At 28.2% G+C, this 16,592-nt stretch overlaps 4 protein-coding genes, 1 long non-coding RNA gene and 1 pseudogene across 10 annotated transcripts in view; 2 read left to right on the forward strand and 4 right to left on the reverse strand.

Moving 5' to 3' along the window:
* Positions 1–16,592, reverse strand: part of LOC149876555 (uncharacterized) — a 345,360-nt gene that overhangs the window by 190,731 nt on the left and 138,037 nt on the right. The window lies entirely within an intron of this gene.
* Positions 1–16,592, forward strand: part of LOC149876579 (uncharacterized) — a 295,309-nt gene that overhangs the window by 80,815 nt on the left and 197,902 nt on the right. The window lies entirely within an intron of this gene.
* Positions 47–2,792, reverse strand: LOC149876584 (uncharacterized). Its single transcript, XM_090075186.1, has 2 exons — positions 2,745–2,792; positions 47–2,272 (listed from the first exon to the last, which is right to left on the reverse strand). The coding sequence occupies exon 2, from the start codon at positions 2,257–2,259 to the stop codon at positions 208–210; it is 2,052 nt and encodes a 683-aa protein (XP_089931312.1). The 5' UTR covers positions 2,260–2,272; positions 2,745–2,792; the 3' UTR covers positions 47–207.
* On the reverse strand, positions 2,360–5,516 carry LOC149876585 (uncharacterized; annotated as a pseudogene).
* On the forward strand, positions 7,355–13,052 carry LOC149876586 (uncharacterized). Of its 5 annotated transcripts, none has more exons than XR_016448647.1 (6): positions 7,382–7,603; positions 8,248–8,317; positions 8,611–8,690; positions 8,878–9,466; positions 10,801–10,851; positions 11,778–13,052. It is a non-coding gene; the product is annotated as an uncharacterized LOC149876586 (long non-coding RNA). The 5 variants fall into 5 exon arrangements; XR_016448645.1 differs by having other exon boundaries at positions 7,383–7,603; positions 8,878–9,646; XR_016448646.1 differs by having other exon boundaries at positions 7,384–7,603; positions 8,878–9,452.
* LOC149876587 (uncharacterized) lies at positions 10,360–16,582 on the reverse strand. 2 transcript variants are annotated; one of them, XM_090075221.1, is made up of 10 exons: positions 16,306–16,532; positions 15,279–16,202; positions 14,886–15,012; positions 13,130–13,535; positions 12,903–12,977; positions 12,739–12,807; positions 12,580–12,636; positions 10,946–11,011; positions 10,613–10,708; positions 10,360–10,496 (listed from the first exon to the last, which is right to left on the reverse strand). In XM_090075221.1, the coding sequence occupies exons 1-10, from the start codon at positions 16,383–16,385 to the stop codon at positions 10,360–10,362; spliced, it is 2,037 nt and encodes a 678-aa protein (XP_089931347.1). In that variant the 5' UTR covers positions 16,386–16,532. The 2 variants fall into 2 exon arrangements, with proteins under 2 accessions (XP_089931347.1, XP_089931348.1); XM_090075222.1 differs by lacking the exons at positions 10,360–10,496; positions 10,613–10,708; positions 10,946–11,011; ... (2 more) ...; positions 12,903–12,977; positions 14,886–15,012 and having other exon boundaries at positions 13,344–13,535; positions 16,306–16,582.

The raw sequence follows: 16,592 nt of genomic DNA on the forward strand, positions 1-16,592 counted from the left end.
AGTAGTTCTATCATCATTAATTGTTATAATTACTTTATATTATAATGATTTTTAAATATTTAGCCTTAATTAGAAAGCCTTTAACACATAAAAAATAGAACATTGGTTATACATATTTTATACTTAAAAAACAAAATTACAAATACTTTAAATAATACTTTAAATAAATATATAATCAATATTTTGTTTGTTTAATATTTTAATTGTTCAACTGTGTAATAGTGGAATAATTATATATGATTCCTCACCATAAGGAAAAAACATACACTTGGTAACCACATCTGAAATTAGACAGGAATAAATCAATTTGTTCGTAAGTTTTTTTACCATGTATATATCTACTTTAGAAGAAGGTAATGGGTATTTAAATGCATCAGATACGAATAAAAACTTTTCATAAATTAAAAAAATCTCATTATCCATTTTAACTACATTTCTGACAAGAACTATTGTACCATCTTTTAATATCAAACAATTATTATTATCTGATACTTTAATTTTCCAAAGACTATTTTGAAAAAGCTTATATTGCTTTCCCTTTAAATTAGATATCAGCGGCCCATCGATGTGTTCATGGCTCAATATAGGAAATAGAGAGATCAGATCCTCTTTAAACATGTTTTTTTCATGGAGTCTTCTTAATATCTGTTGGATTGGTGATTGAGGCTTACGTATCAATTTCTTCAATTTTCCAAGCGTATTTTCATAACGAAAGCTACTAAATTCTTCTAAAGAACCTAAGTTTTTAACATCATTTGCCAAATGAATCAAGGAATGTACGTTATAAACAAGACATTCTTTTCCATAAAAATCTGCAGCAGTGCTAACAAACTGTACTAATAAATTATTTGCGTAGTCATAATCTGAGTTTATACTTTTTGGGTTAGCAAGAATTCTTGTTGCAATATATAGCAGCATAAAATGGTTATATAAATCCGTAGGCAGTATATTAATTAGGACAAAGGGGCCTAAGTACATTAAAAATAGTCTAAACTCTGTTGCTTTCCATCGCAGAATTTCTTTTAGAGCACGAGGTTTTCTAGCAAACTCAATAGGAATATATGAAATTAAACATAATAAGTTATCCGATATTTTTACAACATCTCTTGATCCTAGTCTTACCTTAAGAGGACCAACTGGACCTTTCCAGTATGAAAGAAATCGTTTCATCACACCCAAACAGCCGAGATGCATAAAATCCAATCCAAACTGAGTAACACCACCAATTTTAAGTAAATTTAAAGGAAAAGGTTTTGCATGATGATCACTGTCAATCATATTGCTAAATGACTCATCAGTACGCAAAGGAGCATTAGTTTTGGTAAAAATTACTTTCCCTAAATAATCACCCTTTTGAATACACTTTTCACAAGAATTGTAGCCTGAATGATACTTTATTCCTTTTATGAATGCTCTCGCAGGAGCATCACACACAAATGAATGAATTTTGATAAAATATTGAATATTATTAATACATATACCATTCAGTAGTAAATTACTTGTTTCTGTAACAAAATCATCCAAGAATTCTTCAGCATGAGCAGGTTTTTCTTTTCCACAAAACAACCCAATAACAAAAACTTTATCATTAACATTCTTGATCATTCCCAGGATTGGCCAGAGAGTAATGCTACTACTCTTGAATAAAGGTAAACCATCTGTGCTGAATTGCAATTCTAAATGAGTTGATTTTGGTAATGTGTTTTTCAGAATATTTCGAATACCCTTTTCTAAACCAACATGATAATATTCACCACCACCTGTTAACAATTTTAAATCATACTTGTGGGGTGTTTTTAACAAAGTGCGAGGATCCTTTGGAAGAGAGGGGACAACTTCTTTTAGTATAGGAAAGAGAGCACCTAGAGCAACTTGTGAAATACTATATGTGACAGACCATTGACCTAACTTTTCACATATATTTTTACTATTACATTTATGAAATAAAGTTTCTGCACATTGATTATTACAGGCTTTTTCATCGTTAATTAGGTCATCTATATCATCATCAAATAATTCATTTTGTTGAGAACCTTGATAATTATCATCAAGGTCAGAAAAATTAGAAAAAGTGGAGGATGTGTTATATTCCAAATGATTTTGATTGACAAATGATTCCATTATGAATGTAGAATTCAATTGCATATGGTTTGATTGGTTACAAACAAAACTGGCTCTGCTTTCATTATAAATATCATTCATATCTTTCTCAACCTGATTTTTTATTCTCCGACGCTTTGTAGTGTAAGAAATGCTCATTATATTTGTTAGACTATAAGTATACATTAATAAACTATATTAAACTATATGAAATTATTTTTAGTAAATATAATATATACATGTATATATAGAGAGAAGTCTATAAAATATCTATTGACACGTTTATATCATATCTATTAAACTTAATTTATATGACATAATATAATATAATATACATTTTATTATTATTTTTATAATATATAAAGTACAAAGTATTTGTGCCTGCCTGTGTGCAAACTTCAAAAAGAAGTTGTATAATATAATATAACTGGTATATTATATAATAAAATTGAAAGTAGCTTTGGAAAATTTGGTGTATTTTTTTCAATTCAAAATATATATAATAAAAAGTAATAAATTTAACCCTTTTCAATGAATAGATTACCATTTTATCAACTGTTTAATATTCATCCAACAAAAAACTAACTTTCTTTAAATTAAAGATAATAAAAAAATTGTGAATTAATTATGAAAAATAACATTACCTTTATAAGCAATTTAACGTCCTATTTAAGGAAGTAGAGCACGTGGTTAATTATTGAATTAATTTGTTCTTTTTATTTCATAACATTGTACATAATGTAACCATGGCCACCGAGAGGGGGGGTGGGGGTGGACGGGGAAAATTCCCGGAGCCCCGTGTGTGTACAAATAATTTTTTAAAGTAATTTTTAAAAGATTTAAATAGTTTTGACTTTTAAAAGATTTAATTAACTTTTATTTTTAATTTTCAATGACCAGAGCACGCTTCTTTTGGTCCTGGGTATATAATTGATCATAATGAGGGCCCCTTAAGAAAACTTCCTCGGGGCCCGAAATTTCTCTCGGCTGCTATGAATATAATATATTGTTCATAATATAATATAATATATTAACATAATATAATGTATAACATATTGCTCATAATATAACACATTGTACCAAGCCTTAATAAAATAGGTTAACGGATTTCGCACCTACAGGGAAACGCATTACTTGTCAAAATGATGTCTGAATAGTATACACTGGAATGTATATAAAAGAATTTATATTATGTAAAATTAAGTACTTAATAGAACTACGTTTTTGTTTTTGTTTTTTACAAAGCAGGTTTATGTATATATATATATATATATATATATATATATATATATATATATATATATATATATATATATATATATATATATATATATATATATATATATATATATATATATATATATATTAATATATAAACTAACAACCTTTAGCAATGTTTTTACATAGATTCGATTAACATTGCATCCATATATGAATGCAACAGAAAAAAGCTAATTTTACGAATAAAGGACTTTAAAACTAACAACTTTTTGCGATGTTTTTACATAAATTTGATCAACGTCGATCATCCATATGAAAATACATCGCAAAAAGTTGACAAAAAAGAGGCAAAAAATTAATAAACAAAGCAAAAAAAACACACATTTCCCTTAAAAATATCGCAAAATGTTTATTGTTTTCACGATCAATATATATTACATTGGATCAACGTTGGGTTTAGATCGTAAAAACAATAAACTTTTTGCAATGTAAAAACATACATTTATTCAACGTTGGTTGAATCAAAGTCAATTTAAATACATTGGATCAACGTTGGATTTACATCGTAAAAGCTATTAACTTTTTGCGATGTAAAAACATACGTTGGACCAATGTAAGTTTTCCAGTTGTTTTTAGTTCCGTCGGTATTAATTTCATCATTAAACATATGACATTGGATCAACGTTGGTTTTGCATTGGAAAAAACAGCCGACGTTCGCGATGGTTTTACATACGTTGGCCCAACGTAAGTGTGCTAGCTGGGTAGCTTCAACTAAATGTTGTATGAAAGAATCACTGACAAGAGAACCTTTTTCTACATCGACATCTTCATTTGTAAATGTTCGTTTAGGAAGTCTATCTAGTACCTGTTTTCGATCAAGTGGGTATAATCCAGTTTTTCTGAAGCCTGCCTTCATACTTTCACAACCAGGTTCTTCAATTTTTTTCATGAGACATTTAAGCAATTCTGGAAACTGGTCTTTTGGAAGGGAAGGAGCTTTACGTCCTTTGCCACTTTCCTTGCAAGTTGTTTATATTTTTCTCCACTGAGCTTTCATTGGTCGAAAATATGCAACATCCAATGGCTGCATTAAATGCGTGGAGTTTGGAGGAAGTGCAATAAACTTAATGTTGTTTTCTTCACACAAAGACAGTACATATGTATTTATATGTGATGACAAATTGTCTCCAATTAGAACATATTTTCCAGGAGCTTTTTTTAGTTTAGGTAACAATAAAGATTCAAACCAATCTGTAAAACAACTGGAGTCAAACCATCCACTCTTTGAGCGGTTATAACAAGCTCCTTTTGGTCCATTTTCTGTCCAAGTTGTCCACATCGAATCAGCTTTATATACAATATATGGAGAAAGGATATGCCCTTTTGCATTACCACAATACATCAAAGATGTAGCAGACTTTGTTGAATTTATTATCCTCTCAGGATATTTTGATCTTTGCTTTGTTATTACTAGTTTATTACCAGGGTCATCTGTTAAATTAGTTTCATCGTAATTCCAAATGTTTGATGGAGGAACCCCTGCCAGTTCAGGAGTGATATTATCAAAAAAGTTATTAATAGTAACAGTACCTACTTCTGCCCTCTTTCTTTTAATGTTACTTGCAAATCTAACACTTAATTGTTCATTTCTCTTAAGGAATGATTTTACCCATTCAATACCAGGCATATTTCCTGCAAATTGCCTAATAAACATTCCTTTACAGTCTGCATAAGACTTCACAATACTTTGTAAATTATAACAGTCAACTGGGAATCCAAAAGAAGACATAGCTATAACATAGTTTGCAAAAATTTCTTCTTCAATTTCACTAAATATTGTGCAACCCCCCTGGTTTTTTATTATGTAAACCTTTCAATTTATTTTTTATTGTTGATAGAGGAATTTTAAAGGTTAAGCAAGCATCTGTTTGTGTTAAATTACCACTTCTTACTTCTTTTAAACATTTGGTTAATGTTTCCTGGGTGTATAGAATATAATCACGACTCCCAGCAACACGTTTATATGTTCTTGGCATGTTTTCTTTGATATAAATATGATTATTAATTAGTATTTTGTCCTAAAAACCAAAATTTAAAATTAAATTAATAAAATTTTATCTGTAGACAACATTTTCTGAAAAAAAAAATCAAAAATATTGTGTTGAAAATCAAATAATTACATTTTTTCACTAAGGTTAAAGTCACCCTAAATTGTGACCAAAGCCACCCTATAAACTTTAATTAATGTTATTTTTAATTAGAAGTGTTATAAATACTATTAGTTATAACATCACAACCCACTCAAATATTAACAGCATTTTCAACCAACTCACAATTTTGCAGCATATAAATTTAACAGTTTTTATAGACTCTAATAAACAAACAAAAAAATATATTAATAAATCCGCAAACTGCAATTAATATAAGTAATAAATAAACAGAATAACTTTACTTTTGAGATAAACTTAAATTTGGAGGAAGCCGCAAAAGTACAAAGTAGTTTTTAAAAGTTAAACATTTTTTTTATAAATTAGCCAAAGTCACCTAGCAGGCCAAAGTCACCTCATTTTACGGTAAATATCTTGAAAAAACAGTTTATTTAGTTCTGTGGTAAACTATTTTGATTTAAAAAATTAAAGAACTTTATGCAATCATTTATATTATTGAATATCATTAATTCAATAATGAAAGTGTATTATTAAATCAACAAATAAATCACATTCTAACAACATATTTCTTGATGATAAAAATGATTGCATGAAGATCTTTCAGTTTATTTCATCAGTAAACATAAAATTGCAATAATAATATATTAGCGAAAAAAAAAGGGTTACTTTCCCAAATATTCATTAAAGCATTGCTTTCAAACTCACAGAGTTTAGCCAATTTAAATGCAAGTGGGATCTCATAGCCCCATAGCTGCATCTGAACTCAATTATTCAGTTAAAGTTAAATTTTTATTAACTGAAACTGGAGAATAGTACTTTAACAAAGAAAAATACAGAAGGAAATAAGAAATAACTTACAAAATAACCACATACTGTTTTACACATCTTTTAAATGTTCTGCTTTGAAGATTGTCATTGAATTTTTCGATCCTCCGTTTCATGTAACCAAAGCGTCAATAATTCTGAACCAAAATGTGCCCAAAGGATGGACAGGGGAGGAAGGAGCACCGATGGAGCGAACAAAATGAGCAAGGAGGGAGTGGGGTTGGTTGAATTCAGATAGTTCGCGAGGTAAGAATTATTTTGTTCTATCTCCAATTTTGAAAGTTGGGAGAAAATGAATTATTAATTTTAGTTAGTAATAATAACTTTTGAAATACGCATTATTTTATAAATTTTTTTCTAAATAGTTTCTTTAAATATAAATTTATTTAAAGAATAAGTTATTATTTCTTTAAAAATAAAAGCTAAAGCTCTAAACAATTTTTACTTTTAGAAAAAATCAAAAACTTTCTCCCAACGTTTAAACTTGGAGATAGAACAAAATAATTCTAACCTCACGAGCTTACAACTTACATTAAAAGGGACGGGAAAGGAGTTTGAAAAATGCATATTTGTGCTAAAAATGAGGGTAGTGGGTAGCTGTAATAATATAATAACGGCAAGAGGACAGGGTTATGCCGCCAAATCATTTTCTTATGCAACTGAGATATGCTTATTATGATTTCAGTTTTAGAAAGAGTTTAAAATGTTGATTTATATGGAAACATATATAAATAATCAGTCAACTAAATAAAAAATCAGTTGCTACGGACCGTAGCCATTATTAAAATTTGAATTTTTTAAAGTTACTACTGCGCTTGCGTATAATAACTTGGCCTAGGTCCTTTAATTTTTTTCCATGGTAACGGTCTTAGCAACAGGGACGCCTGCATTTTGACCCCTTCTCTGGCTCAAATAAGCGAATTTTTGTTTCTTGTTGTGTTTTGTTGGACGTGAGTTATGCTTTAATTTCTTCAACAATTAGTGATGTGCATTGTGATTTACGGAAATTGAGAACAATCTGATCTGTAAGTGCATACAGTGAAAAAAACCTCCTAAATGTAAAAATATCTCGAGTCAAAGTGTTCATACTATCAATGTTTGTATAGGATTTTATGAAAACAATAAGAAGTTTTATCCTAATCATGTTCAATGTAATCGCAATATAAATTAAGCTGTTATTATGTCGGTCGCCGCGTTTTCATGTCTTTCGCTTGCAGAGATTTTATCGATTTTTAGTGTGGTCTGATTGTGCAGCGTAGTTTTGGGATTTTTAGTAAAGTAGAAGTAGGTATGTGCGTTTTTTTGCTAACTTTTGAATTAATTTTATATATCTATTTTCTATGTACCTACCAAATTTTATTAAAAAATAATGACACGCTCATACTCTATTTTTGCACGCAGTAAAGGTACCAAATATTCTTCTGTTGGAGAGGTTGGGGGGGATTCAAGATTATGAACCTTTTGTATATTTGACTTTTTTATTCATTAAAAAATTGTTTTTTTAGAAAAATGAAACTTTACTTAAAATATTGGTGATTTTTTTAAAGTATTCAAAACATGATTTACACACAAAAACACACAAAAAAAACCTTATTCTGTTATTAGTTGAATAAAAACATGACCAAGGCAAAGTAATGCGCTAAAAACTAAACAATGAAGTTCTATTATATAACCACCGTAAGCCGAACGCTAATTTTTTAAGTTGGTTGCAGCTTTCTTAAGCATTCCTTATAATGAATTTTTGTCATGGGCATAACTTTTAGTAGAATCATTAGTTTTTTATGAAATTTTCACCATCGTTATACTGATTTAAAGCTCTTTACAATCATGTAAAATAATTGAATAGCAGAATAGTTTAAAAATTTTGCACACATACCTAGTAGAAGTGAAAAAGTTGAGCAACGTGAATGTTTTCGACTTTGTTTTTTTTAGTTATGCAACCGTGAGAGCTTTTTCTTTGTTCTAAACTTTGCGCAATCTTTAGTGTTTAGTTGTTAACTTTGTAAGTTTATTTTTGTTTTGAATTATTTTTCTTATTGTTAAATTATTTAGTTTTTGACTAAAGTTTTAGTTGTAAGTATTTCTAATTAATTTTTCGGTAATAAGATGTTAACACATTATATTAAACTTATGAAGCCATTGCTTGTTAGGTTTTCGTTCTTTTTTTTATTGCACTCAACCTTATAAACTCTTGATAAGTAGTTCTGATTTTATGCTCCAAAGCAAAATACAGCCCAGTTTTTATGTTGTTTAGTTCATAAATTTTATTTATTTTTATCATCTTTTGTTTTTTAGTTAGTAGGTTATCAACCGATATGATGTTTCAAAGGGCTGTAAAGGCTTAAATATCAAATAAAAAGACAGATAACATTAAAGTATGCATTCCATAATTATGACTAATAAATTTACTTATGCTTTCAATAGCTTTATTTTTGTTAAAACATTTGGTATGAGTAATTAAGTATCATAGTGCGTCTTTCGGGATGATAGGGGAGGGGGAGTTAAGATATTTTGAGTACTTCAAAGGAGCGGTTTTATTTTCCTTTTTTTTTTTGAATTTAGGTTAAAGATAAAAGTGATATGCTCCATGCGAAGAAGAAAAATTTTTCTTTTATTGTCTTGAGCTGAGTAAGGTTATTTAAACAGGAGCGCACCCTTGTACAAGTACATACGCAAATTGAACAAGAGGAGGTAAATGTGTATCATCTTCGAACATAAAGATTTACCGAATAAGTTGATTTTCGACAGGGCATGATATACTAGTCTTGTAAATATTGGTATAAATGTAAAATGCTAATAAATAAAATTCCATTAATATTTACCACCAAAGCAGTAGAGGACAAAACTACATGACTTATGTAATGATCTTATAAATTTTTTGATGGAATGTTTCGTTTTTACATTTTCATGTCTTCCAATGATTTCATTTAGCATTTCCTGCATTTTTACCAGTCTAACGACTTTAAATTTTTTTCCTATGTATTTCAATACTTAATTTCAGTTTTTACTTGTATTATTAATTATCAATTTAAATCGCGTTCCGGCAAAACGACAACCAGAAACGCATGCTTGCAAATGGAGTGCATAATCGCATGGAAGCAAATGGAGGCAAATGAGCTACAATGCTATTTAAAAAGGTTGTGCGATTAAGGTTACTATTTTTGAGTTCTTCGTATTCTAGTACAGTTAGTTGGCAGGGCAGAGTATATTTAGTTTTTGTTTAGTTTATTACATTTAATTTACATTATATCAATTCAGTGCAAGCTGTGTTATGTACACCGCTAAACATTTTTTGTAACTCATGAGTTATTCATTTTACAGAGGTCTTACTGTAAGTTTTAGTTCTATGTATATTTATTAAAGTGCATGCCTTAGAATTGTTAAACTGCATAAAGATAAATTTATGCTATTTTCCAATTATGACTGTTGTATCCAATGAATGTTTTTAGATTATTTACTTTCAAAGTAACTAATTGATAAATTTCATAAAAAGTAAAATATTATTAAGAAAAATTCTTTAATAGTTATACTTAAAAACGTTTAATCATAACCAATATTTTTGAGAATGTTTAATCTAAAATTCTAAAGATGATTTAGCAAAAGAGGTTATGTCATTCATATACATATGTATATAATGTCTTTGGGCTGGTCTTTGAAAATAAGTATCTACTTTTCATATATCTTTTTTTTTTATAGACATTCTAAAACCAAAAAATATTTCAGCAGTGTATTTTATTCTTTCTTTCTAAAAACTTCCTCTCTTTTAAACTAGGCAAGGTGAACTGAAAGGTGAGGTGAAAGCAACTAAAAAAATATAAATGTATAACTATAGAAAACTATTGCAGAGAAAGAGGGAGGGGGAGGTTAATAACTATTTATTTATTTTGAAATTTAGTTATTTTTGCGAAGAAATCATAAGTCTATCATCTCCAAAAAGTTACAGATTTGACATCAAAATGATTGGTTTCATTTTTCTTTCAAAATTAGTGTTAAGGTACTAAAAGTAAAAAAGAAAACCTACCATTACAAAATATCAGTAATTTTTCACTCTAACATTTTCATGTCTTTCATTCTTTGCTCATGAAGTTTGTTTACTCTCTGTCGCTCATTATAAATTTTTGTTCTAAGTTTTTGAATATCAACATTATAGCGTTCGCTGAATTCCTTCATTTGGTTTTTTGCTTTAAAATAATAATAACTTATATCTATTTAGATTTACAGTTAATTCATAAAAAAGTAGCATATATATGTATTTTTTGATTAAAATTAAATTATCAAAGCACTGCCTACAACTCACCTGGAAAAGTGCTCAAGTTAGTACCATTGATAAATGGTCCAAATGTACTGTGAACAAGCTTGACTTGTTCTGCACTCCATTGAAAGTATGATCTCCCTAAAACAAATTTATATGTTAAATACTTAATAGTCAGGTCACTATGAATGATAATATAGAAAGGTTGATTTTACATTTTAAAATTCTTTTAGATAACCAGATATGCTAACTACAAGTTATTGCACATAATCCTATGAACTTAGGTATATATTTTTACAACCTTCATTTTAATTTGTTGAAATAGCAATATGAACTTATATAAATATGTATTCTTAAAACAATATTGAAAAAACATACCAGATTTATTCTCAGCTACTTCATTATTTACAACCACATCTAACAATCTTGTTTTTCTGAGTTGACCTGTATTGGAAAGAAATATTCAAACCATATTTACATGGTGATACTTTTTATACCAGTAACATTATTTCAGTAGGGCATAAAAAGGTCAATTTCTTAGGGGACCTCAATAACCATATTCATGAAAAACTCAACTAGGATGTAGGTAGGTTTTCAAGCAAATGACAAAAGTTTCAAGTTAATTTTTAAAAGTACGAATTTACCTTAGCTGATAATTTTTATATAACCTTCAAAGAATATTTTGTGTTTTAGAGACATTTTTGTGAAGAATAACATTGAGTATTTCATCCAGAAATCTTTTAAAATGTAACGCTTGTCCCCTGAAAATTTACTGTTCTATTTAGTAACTTTTTACTTGTGAAATTGAGTGATACCCCAGCTACTTCTTCTGATAGTTTAAAATGCTTAAATTGCTAATTCGCTGTTTGTTTTTTTAAAAAGAACTTTATACTTTTTAATCAAAAAACCTCCAACTATCATCTTTGAAAAATTACAACTTTTTGATTAACAAAATATGATTTGTAATTTTGAGAAACAATGTACAAAAAAACTTTGTAAGATATTACCATTGTGTTTGATCAAAACCTTTAAAGAATATATGAAGTGTTTTTTTTTTGGCAAAATGTTTAGTGTGTAAATTTCTCTAAAAGCAAAGATACTTCTTTAAGCTGTTAAAAAAGGGAAAATGTTGAAGCTATAAATGGTTATCTAATTTAATTTTATGTATTTAATTTTATATTAATTAAACCTACTTTAACAATATTTTCAGCAATATGATTTTGTTAAAAAGCAAAAAGATTGAAGATTTGTTGAAAAGATGTAAAGACATGTAAAGAGACAGTTTCTCAAAATGTAAAACTAATAAAAATCATTTTCATGCAGTGAAGTAGCTGGCCCTGGCACCATTTGTTAATCCAATTGAACTATTTGATTGATTTTCAAAAAAAACTGAAGTCCAGAAATTTCCAAAGAAAGATGAGAGCTAAAAGCAGTTATTGTAGGTGCTTGGGATAAAATTACAAGTTAAAGAAGGACCCAAAAAGAAGAGATATAGTTTGAAAAAAAAAAATTTTTTTCTATTTTGTTTTGTCTTTTTGATATTATTTTGGCTTGTATTTGAACATTGACATAATTTTGAATTTATCATAATAAAAATTTTAAACTTAAATGGTACTTATTTTCAAATTCATATTATTTTTTATTCCACTTCTTTATAATACAACATAGATATTTATAATTGTGCTTATCAACTTGTTTAGAATTTACTATAATTAAAACTAGAAGATAAAAGTAAAGCCATTTTTAAAAAAATGTTTATGAACAATAAATAAATGAGCTATTAGATACACCAATACATAGTAAACACTTTAGAGGTTTTTTAATTATTCTTTTTTTTAATGCCACTACCAATGTTAAAGAACAAAGAGGATTTTCAGTCTTTGATTTTTTTTATTCTCATTATTTTCCCTCATTGATTTTTTAATTTTAATTTTGAGAAAAACTAAGAGAGAATCAAAGGAATAATCACTATATAAAATCCATTGTAAATACAAGAAGAATTTGGAACTTACCAGATTCATTTTGATCATATTCATTATCTCCCATTTTTCTTTTATTGATTTTATTTTCTAACAAAGCAAATCATTTTGATATTTTCTATTATCCAAAAAAGGTTCTTTAAAAATTTAGGTAATGATATTTTAGACTGCATAAATACTTTATAAACTTACTAAATTTATTATCAGGAAGCCAATCATTATCATTTTCCTCATTTTCACTACTGCTGTGCTCTGTCCAATCTGTAAGGATTATAAAAATTACTTTGCTCTTAAAATTTAATTCAAAAAATGTACTGCTGAATTTTTAAATTATAATTTAAATTATAATTAATTACCATTTTGAGAATGGTGATCACTAACAGTGGTTAAAGTTACTGTCTGACAAGTACTTGAAGGAGCTTTTTGTATTCCTTTGAAATAAATTATATTAAAAAAATAAAATCTCTTTGAACAAACAGAAGACTTAGCTATATTTTAAAGTATTTAGCATCTATTTTGTTTCACTTTTTTTTTTTTTTTTTTTTTTTTTCAGAATAATAATATTAAAGGAAAAAACACTGACCATTATCAAGATCTATCAAGTGTCGACCAACTTTTGTTATTTCAAGTAAAGCTGGTGGTGCTTGATAATCATTTTGGTTTATTGCTTGACTGTGGCCCATATGCTCGTAAAACAGTTCTCTATCTCTAAGAGGTAAATCCAGCATTGCAAACAACGTACTTACTCGATGACGGTTTGATGTTGCTGTAAGTTTATTTGAGAAGTGCAATTTGTCTTTAATTTTTATGCAAATATTGTGAAGAGCATGCCACCCTGAGACATGGTTTTTGCTTCCCTGTGTACTAGGAAAAAGATATTGATTTTCTTCAGAAATACCTGCATCCTTTCGAATTTTAAAATCTGCTAATTTTCTAATTGCTTCAATAGAGTCTTTTGGAATAATGACTGGCACCAAATGATTGTTTCCCTAAAGTATATTTTCAGAGGTTGTATAAGTGATCTATCTTGAATGAATCTTATTAAGTAACTTATGTGTATATGCAGAATTTGACAGTGAACAGGACTATTTTGGGAACTAGAAATTCTAAAAATTTAGAATGATGAAGAAAAATAAATTTTCTATAATCATGGTCTACAATAGCCTGAAAACCTATTTGTTTGTTTACTCATAAGTAAAACTTCACCTAAAGAGCTTTATAACTTTTTATTAAACAATGCTAGTTTTATTATTTCCTTACAAAGGTTGCACAAAAATAGATAATGATAATCATTTCAGATTTTTTTTTGGCTGAGATTGTAAGAAGATCCCAAACTTAAAATAGAAAAGTAATAAAAAGTAGTGGTAGATAAGAGGTGTGAAGGATCAACAACAGAGAAATAGCCATTAGATTGTTGATTTCTGAAAATGATGTCAGATATACTCCTAAAACATTTGAGGTGATATTTACTACCATCAAGGATCAAGAAATTTGGTTAGTTTATGAAGACTTTTTCTTCATAGTTAAACAGTTTTATATTTTGTCATATTAGTGCAAATGCAAGGTTAAGTCATAATGATCTTACCAAAACCTTCACTGAAAACTGTGAAAATCTTGTTTCTTAAATATAGTGAGAAGCATTTTACCTTGGAAAAAGAGATAAGCTTATAAGAAAATATTAATGTAAGCAGAAGCAAGAAATTTTCAGAAGTGAAAGTAATTTGAAGTAATAGACAAGAAAAGCAAGGGCTTGTTAAAAGATTTAAATGTGAAAAGTATAGCAATTGTTTTATATTACCAAGGGTGTATGGTAGCATTGAGAGGGTTAGTATTGCTATGTGGAGCTTCTTTAATTTTGTTTGAGCAGATTTGTGTAATATCTATACATGTTCAATCACAAGATTTGAAATCAATGATGCTCAATCACCAGATTTATAATCAATCCACTGTATTTAGGCTTGAAGGAGAAAAAGTTAGTTGAGGTCAGAATACATTTCATAAGTAGTTTAATACAAGAATTGCATTACATTTAAAGAAGAGTTCTATCTGAAATTTGTAACAACCTTGTTAAATTGATGCCAATGAGATGTATAGTTTGTAAAAAAGGACATTGAAAAATATAATTGTATGCTTTAGTATGACACCCTGATGCTAGATTTTTTTAAAAACAATCTAAATCACTTTATATTTCTGCAAATAGTGCTTGAAATGTCAATGTTACAGAAATTCAGAGATTTTTGACTTTGGGTACTCAACTATTAAATGATTACTATCATTTTTACTAATTGGTAATTTTTAATACTTCTTTTCAAAAGATTATTTTAATAAAAAAACTATACCTTTCCAGTCATATAAGCTATTTGCAATGTATTTGTTAATTTTCTGTCAAGTTCGTCAAGCTGTTGAACTCGTTGAGGATCAACCCACGAGCCTTTTTCTGCATCTTTCCAATCACTTAATAATAACCTAGGAGAAATATTTTTAGTTTAATAATTTTTCTGTACAAACAATCTCCTTTTGTAACTTGTTTTTATGATTTTTATTTATTCAGTTTTTATTGATATTTTTGTTGTTCTGTTCATAAATTACTGTTTTAACTGTTTGATCTGACCTTACTGCTGAGGTCATGTTAAACTCTGTTTACATTATCCATTTCATTTTAAAAAGATGTTAATTACTTCAATATTTTAGTATTGAAAAAATTAATGTACAAAAATTTATGAAAAAGTTACCTTGCAGGTTCTCCACCACGCCTCGCATTAAGCAATGTTAACCTAGTGCACAACAAATCTCGAAGTTCAACGAATACATGGGTATCCCAAAATATGTACCCATCAGTCATTACTTTGTTTACATTTTTTAAGATATAGTTCTTAAGTGTTTTAATATCATCTTCTTCTGGTAAGGAAGCTGGCTTCCTTAATTTTTGTTGGCGTTTTTTGTTTATGTCATAACTTGCATCCCCAAATACAAATCCTTTCCAGGTATCAAAAACAGAAATAAATAAGTCTATTTCTTGGACTTTTTCAAGAACCTCTTTATTGTTTTGCTCAAATGTGAGGTTATTGTTGTTCTGGGTCAAAACTGTTCCTTTCATTATTTTTGCAGATTTTTTAATTAAAGATGAAAGAACAATTTTGAGGCCAGACTTCAAATATTCCTCGTTTGTAGTGTATTTATCAATTGCTAATCTTAAATAATCAAAGTTTACTCTATTAAACATATCCATTGAGTTGTTATATTTTTTAAGCACACCTTCAATGGAATTAAAAATTGAGTATAAGTGTGCTAGACGTCTCATGTCATTCCTGACTGATTTTAAGACTTCAGACGTCTTGTCACACTTTCTCTTCATTTTGTCATGTAATCGAAGTCCTATTGTTAAGATGTTACTGTCTTGTTTGCAAATAAGACCAATGCTGTCATTTCTTAGATTTGATAGAACATCTCTAACAAAATCCTCCGGAAGAGACACTGCAAAACTATTCTTTAGTAAAGATAATGGAACTTGCAATGCTGGTTTAGAAGAGTTTGAACTGCAAAGTTTAAGGTGGCGACTTATAAATCTTTTCGAGAAAAATCCATTACAGCTTCCACACATTTCAAGATTTTGTGGGATTTCCTCTTGGGAGTGAATTTTAATAGGTACTCTTTCTCTAAATTTGTTTATTTAAAAGTAATAGTATAGTGAGTTAAAATGTTTTATAAAATTGTTTGCTTAAAAAATCTAAGTCAGTTAAATAGCAAAAATATTCTCACCTTTGAAAATTAGGCTCTTCTAATTTAGCTTGTTCGATGTTGTAATTTTTTATTCCTTCTTTCTTAAATAAATCAATCATTTTTATTTTTTCAGGTTCAGGAAGTTTAAGAGCAACTTTGACTCTTTCATTGTCTTGGTGTTTGAGCTGAATATGTCTTGACAGCCTTGTTTGAAATTTATTGCAGAATATACATAGCCTTGATGGTTTTTTTGTTTTCTTTGTTAATAGTTTGGCCTAAATTGTTAAATTTAATTTATTTTTAGAAAATTTTTTAAATTTATTGAG

This window comes from Hydra viridissima, unplaced genomic scaffold (genome assembly GCF_058129835.1).
Source record: "Hydra viridissima isolate aposymbiotic clone 2 unplaced genomic scaffold, HvirCarnegie_v1 scaffold_19, whole genome shotgun sequence".
In the NCBI taxonomy this organism is placed as follows: domain Eukaryota; kingdom Metazoa; phylum Cnidaria; class Hydrozoa; order Anthoathecata; family Hydridae; genus Hydra; species Hydra viridissima.

Bases quoted from the DNA above. Each gene is read 5' to 3' on its own strand.
- LOC149876587 (XM_090075221.1), bottom strand. From the start codon at position 16,385: ATGATTGATTTATTTAAGAAAGAAGGAATAAAAAATTACAACATCGAA. The intron at 16,203-16,305 runs GTGAGAATATTT...AAACAAATTTAG, and splicing joins GAAGAGCCTAATTTTCAAAG to AGAAAGAGTACCTATTAAAA. The intron at 15,013-15,278 runs GTAACTTTTTCA...TATTTCTCCTAG, and splicing joins CGTGGTGGAGAACCTGCAAG to GTTATTATTAAGTGATTGGA.
- LOC149876584 (XM_090075186.1), bottom strand. From the start codon at position 2,259: ATGAGCATTTCTTACACTACAAAGCGTCGGAGAATAAAAAATCAGGTT.